The 6,000-nt window shown below is 41.3% G+C and overlaps 2 protein-coding genes across 3 annotated transcripts in view; both read right to left on the bottom strand.

Annotated features, from left to right (window-relative positions):
* LOC137021566 (protein phosphatase 1 regulatory subunit 15B) overlaps nt 1-2,525 on the bottom strand; it is a 6,449-nt gene extending 3,924 nt beyond the window's left edge. Inside the window, exon 1 of the mRNA XM_067388180.1 lies at nt 1-2,525. This exon is cut by the window's left edge and continues 123 nt beyond it. Coding sequence (XP_067244281.1) covers nt 1-1,650 — 1,650 coding nt within the window. The 5' untranslated portion in view covers nt 1,651-2,525.
* A 938-nt stretch (nt 2,526-3,463) lies between these two features.
* The window catches only part of pik3c2b (phosphatidylinositol-4-phosphate 3-kinase, catalytic subunit type 2 beta), a 52,225-nt gene continuing 49,688 nt past the window's right edge, over nt 3,464-6,000 (bottom strand). For both annotated transcript variants that reach the window (XM_067388178.1, XM_067388179.1), the window contains exon 33: nt 3,464-5,796. In XM_067388178.1, coding sequence (XP_067244279.1) covers nt 5,605-5,796 — 192 coding nt within the window. In that variant the 3' untranslated portion in view covers nt 3,464-5,604. The remainder of the gene's footprint in view (nt 5,797-6,000) is intronic.

Genomic DNA, 6,000 nt, shown 5'->3' with positions numbered 1-6,000 from the left:
CTTACGGCACCCTTTAGGGGTTTTCTGAGTCTGTATGGGGGCCTGGAAGTTGAGGAGGCTGTAGGGGTCTGCTGAGCAGCTAAAAGAGTTCCACAATCTCTGATTATCTTCCTCCTCCATCTCACAGGTGTCTTCGCTGGACTCGTTCTCCGAGAGCGAGGGCGACGATGGAGGCGGCGAACGCTGGGAGGACATATGCGCTGGTGGAGACTCTGAGACCGAGGAGTCTGTAGTCGCAGGGCTTGGCTTGGAGGCTGTCCTTATAGGAGCTGTGAAGTTCCTCGGGTTATAAGGATCCCCGTTTTGGCACAGAGAATTCCACAGCCTCTCAGTCTCAGAGTCGGCCTCCTCTCCATCCGAGTCTTCCTCAGATTCATCGTCGCTGTCATCCAGGTCCTCAGACTCTGAGAAGTGGGATGAGCCTTCACTGTCAAAGCCATCATCGTCATTACTGTCCCAATCGTCATCATCCTCCGATTCAGATTCGCCGCTACAAGGGCTTCCCATGATGTAAGCAATGACCTTGTTTTGACATTGAGGTGTGGCCAAAAATGACCCGTTTTCAGCAGCTGAAACTATTTTTGTGGTCTTCTCAGTGTCCTCTTTTTCTCTTTCCTTGATTTCTTCCTCACAAACAATAGATTCACTATAAAACTCACTCTCCGTAGTGTTACTCCGAGATGGGTTGTCTTCGGCTGTTTCCGACACCTCCTGTTCCTCGGAAAGCAGCTTCATGTGAAGTTTACTATTTGAGTGTTCTTCCTCCAAGCTGGAGTAGCCATTATCTTGGTCAGGGGTCAGAACTGCCACCTCATTATAGGCTCTACTATGAGCTAGCAGTTGCTGCTTGACATCTAGTGGAAGCTGGTATGAGTTGGGTAGGGATTCTGGTTTGGGCACGTGCAGGCTTGCATTGTGGGTCAGCTCTTTGGAGCACAAGGGTCCAGTGCTTTCGTTGTGCATTGATCGTACACACAGTTCGGTCGTCATAGCAACGCCCACTGGCGAGCGGCTTTGACAATAGCCGACACTGTGATGTTCTCCACAATGCTGCCAGCACGTATCAGTCTCTTTTATGCTTTGTGCTACATTTAGCAGCAAGTTTTGAGGTCTGTCGTCGGCCTCCCAAAATCCACTCCACCACCAGCTGTTAGTGGATCGCACGGACGCCGTATCCGGGCACAAATCGCATCCGCTTTCTGGTTTTGCGCGCTCGCCTCCCGCGCGCCTTTTTTCCTGCGTGTTCGTAAACGCCTGGCTGAGCAAGTTTCTCGCCGTTCCGAGGTATCCGACCGATGCCTGCTTTTGAAGATTGAAATCCTTCTGGGAGGTGTTCTGAATTCCCAGTTCGCTCAACGAATCGTGCGTGAACCAGGCAAGCGTCCCCGGATCTCCGGAAGACGCATGCGCCACGTTTTCATGCTGGCAGTGGAGGTATGCAACTTTTAAAGGGGTCAGAGAGTTTCCGATATCTAGATTTGAATTCATTTCAAATGCAGTCTGGGTTCTTCCTGGGAAATATCTCTGCAGGAGAGACCACGCAGGCCTGGAGACCAGAGAGAACACGTTTATCCACGAGCTGTCAGTGCGGTCGTCACTGTCACGCGCGGACCGCGTGTCCCCTGGAGAAAAGTGTCGATGTGTGCTCATACTTCTGAAAAATATGAAATGCGCTGAACTACACAAGTTTAACGAAAATGAAACAAACTAACAAGTTACTTCCTTTAGAAGTGGCTCGTTAAACACACTGTTTTGACTTCATTTGCATAAAAGTGCTCCGGTTTAGAAGTTTAAATGTCTCTGAATGTTAATAATATACAGAACAGTTTCTAATGCAAGCTAAATATGGCCTTATGAGGCTTAGCTGGCTAACGCAGCTAGTACCAAGCTTTAATGTATGGCTAAATGTTAGCTACAAAAAACTAAAACGCTCAGTTTTCTCATTCCTTTCAGCCCTTAACACCATCCATGAGTACTGATAACTATTCTCCGGGGTAAATGAAAGAGTCCATGTCGACGTTTAGACTGTGTTGACTCCGAGCCGGCTCGCGCGAATAGCTTTAGCGTCCATATTGACCGCAGTGTTAACGCCAACCGTGCTGTCCTGAGGAAAATAACACCAATTATTTCGGTTTGAAGGGACTGTAGAAACAGCAGAAGGGAAGGAAAGGCATTTTGAGGTGGTGTAAGAGTAAGATAGGCTGGTATACTCCAAAGGAAAGCTTGAAACAAAAGCCATTTTGCCGTTTGAGTGGAAGCGAGCCTCGGTTCTTCAACTGTCAGTCTTCTGTCACCTCCTCAATCGAGCCCAGCTGCCGCGTTTTTCGGAAAAAAAATACTGTAAGTTGAAGGAGAAAAAACGGCTGTACCATCAAAATCGAGTCAAAGCGATTTCCTTTAAGTTACAAAGAAGTGGTTTCACTTTTAATTCGTTTTAAATACAAATACTTGGTATTCAGACTCGTTGACGTCGCCGTTGTGCTCGCTAGCCGCGGAGCTAAAGCAAGAGAGATTTCATCAGAAAAGCTGTAAGGGAAGGTCTCTAAATTTCAGTAACGCTTGCGCGTGCTTAGGGACCGTCGTAAAATTCCGATCTCACGTGTTAAATTGATATGTGTGTTATATAAGATGTTCAGTGCATGTCACGCAATGCACGGGCAATGCATAAATCCCTCAGGATCTTCTAAATCTTTAATGCGACGCCCTATTCGTGCTTCTAGTAGTTTTGACTAATATAGTCTAAGTCCAGTGAGACTTTCAGCATGAATTTGACAGACCCATTTGTGCCTTGGTGTAAAGGCTTTTTTAAAAAAAAAAAAAAAAAAAAACTTGCCTGTGCAGAATCCCTTCATGGGGAATTGACTGCAGATGCCACATGAAAAAGCATATATTTTCTTCTTTGTTTGTGATTTTCACTAAATATCAATATGTGGACACATAGGTGTTTATTAAAGCAATATTGCACGAGTTTTCAATTCCCTGCTCTTTGGTAACAGTCTGTACTCTATTTGATGTGAAAGAGATGAATTTTATTCTCAGGTTGTCCTAATTAAATTTACTCTCAGTGGAATGTTGTAAATTGTTACATTAACATGGATAGATGAGAAATGTCATCAGAATTCTCTGGAGTATTAGAACAATGAGTAATGTGGAAGAACATACTGTTCAGATAGGCAATTAAAGCCTTTATGATAAACCCGTCTGATGTAATCCTTACCTCAGTGTGATGACAGACAAAACAGCATATGGGATAAAGTCACTGGTGTCTCAGTAAAGCGGATTGTTGTGGTCAGTCGTGCCCAACTGAGATTCAACATGGAATCAGTGTGAATGTGCGTTTATACAAGACTTGCACAAGTTTCATCATATCACATTGATCATTGCGCCATCTTTGTAGAGGTTTATTTGGCCCAACAAAGGCAAACTGGTAGCCAAGGCAAGAAACACAGTATTCAAGTCGGTTTCCTTGTGCATTTATTAAGTGCAAATAAAGTTTAAAAACATGGTTTGACATTAGAAGAGAAACAAATCTTTTCTTGAAATGGAACAAAATGGAATAAAGCCCATTTATAATCCATAAATCACATCAAAATTAGATTCTCAGCATTTATATATGCCAACCCTATTGATTTTACTCTCGCATTCTCTTTAGTTATTAAAATAAGGGTCACAGATGTTATAAAAGTTCTATACCTTTAAACCCAAACTTTTCTGCACATTCACAACAAAAAAAGATTTTCTAAAACACTCAGTTTTCCATAATAGAGTTGGCATGCAATCATACAATCATTTCCCATTAGGTTAAACATCACACAGCAGTGCCCTTTGGAAAAAACACACACAATCATTCATCATTTGAAAGAATGTTCAATACTTTATTTAAAAAAGGAAAAAAAAAGAAAAAAAGTACTTAATATCTTAAATTGAGCTGGTTTGTCTAGTTAGAAAAAGCTACTAAACAACAGGGACTACTTTGACCTGGATAATCATGTCTAAGTTTGCTTAAGGCTACTGGATTGTTAGAGCACCTCAACATACAGGGTTGCACTTTCAACGTCTAAGTTATTGATTTAAAAGAAATGAATTCAATAAAGATTGAAAACAGTTTCTGTTATTATGCATTTTGCTCAAAAACATCATAGTTTTCCTATTTTATCATTTTACACACACTAAACATCAATGCCAATTGGTTAAACTGGACAATTTTTTGAGAATCAGATTAAACAATTTAAGGAACTTTCCAATTACTCAATTTTCCCTTCCAACCTTACGGTGAGCCTTAAGGCATTTCTACTCAAAATCAAACTGAGTGCAAAATAAAGCAAATCGGAATGCAAAATATTTAAGCATAAGTTTCCCAGGGAAAAAAAAAAAAAAAAAAAAAACTACTGTGGTATATTTAGCATTTAATTTACATGCAGTGTTACATTAAAAAGGAGAAATGAAAATACAGACAGAACCACAGTCTAAAGCTTTAATTTCACTCCCCCTTTGAAAAAAAAAAAAAAAAAAAAAAAAAAAATTAACCAATAAAACTTGGAAAAATATGAGGTCAAATGTACTTGACAAACAAATGCAAAGAAAGCAATATTTATCCAGTAGCAAATTTTACAGCATGCAAATCAACCATTTTCAAATAGAAATTTCCTTGTGTAGGTTGTTTAAATATCAACAAGGCAAAATCATTGACCCTGAAGTCAAGTCCCTTTGAAAGCCTTTTCCATATAAAATGTGTGCCATTTCAGAAAGAAACAAATGTTAGAGGTTTATGTAAAGAAATAATCCATATTTCTCAGGGTTTGTCTGTTGTTCAATATACTGTACATGCAATTCATGTTTTTGTTTTTATGCACCCCCCTATTTTACATGATCAAAAATCTACATTCACTCTGTTCTGTGTGTGTGTCATTTCCACTGCAGTGGTTATACGAAGCAAGTTAATTCCACGGTTTCAAGCCAAAGACCATCAAGTGTTCATCCCTTTTCATGATCAGGCAATGTGGAAAAAAAAATGACCCAACTTTACAGTACAAAAGCGGCCCTAACTATTAATCTTTAGGTAAATCTGCAAAATCTGATACAAAGAGACAACTAATGTCACAAGACACAACATACTGTAGCTCAAAAAAGAGCCGCAATAGAGAAACATCTTAAAAAGAAAATAACTTAAATTTCCTTTAGCATTCTCAAGAAGACAAAATGGGGCTTTAAAAAGCTTCATGGACAGCAATTTTCCAGAAATCCCCCCAAAAATATGGCGCATGGAAGTAATTTCATCCTTAAATATTCTTTTTGCTAATCCTTGGGTCACCAAATGGTTGTCGTCCCATAGTCTTACCAAGAACCGCTTGCTTTAATCCGAGGTCTGGTTCACATGGTGCACGGTACCCCACCAGAACAGTATTAAGTGATGACACTCCATCACCGAATCTACACATCTCCTGGGCAGGAGAATCAAACAAACACAAACCCCCACTGGGGGAAACAGCCTTCTGAGCAGCTGGGCATCTCCAACTCCCGACCCATAAGCAAAGACAGACACAAACACATGCACACTGAAGGACACAAGGTGAAATCCTTCACTTCTCGGCATCCATACAAGCGCTAGCGGTTTACGTCGGAGCCTCTAGTGCCAAGCTGGTACCAGTCCACCCTGCGATGGCCCGGGGTGAGGTCTTTCAAATGGATGATGGTTTCACCCAGCAGGGTGTTGTCCCAGAATGCTCCCTCATTCAGTACACGCAGGTGAATGGTTCTCTGCTGCAAATCGCCACGTGGGATCTTATCATACACCAGCTGAAATGGAGACAAAAGGGATGTCATTCAGAAGGATTCATAAAAATAAAAAGTACAACAGTGCCCACTAGGGCTGCAACAACTATTCGATAAAATCGATAATAAAAGTCATCGACAACGATTCTCATTATGAGCGACTTCCGCCAGTCAAATCAAATTACAGCGCTGAATAACCGCATTTCTATAGACAAACTGCATCTAAAA

The sequence above is a fragment of the Chanodichthys erythropterus genome, chromosome 6, assembly GCF_024489055.1.
Source record: "Chanodichthys erythropterus isolate Z2021 chromosome 6, ASM2448905v1, whole genome shotgun sequence".
Taxonomy (NCBI): domain Eukaryota; kingdom Metazoa; phylum Chordata; class Actinopteri; order Cypriniformes; family Xenocyprididae; genus Chanodichthys; species Chanodichthys erythropterus.
This window is presented reverse-complemented; position numbering and strand designations above follow the sequence as displayed.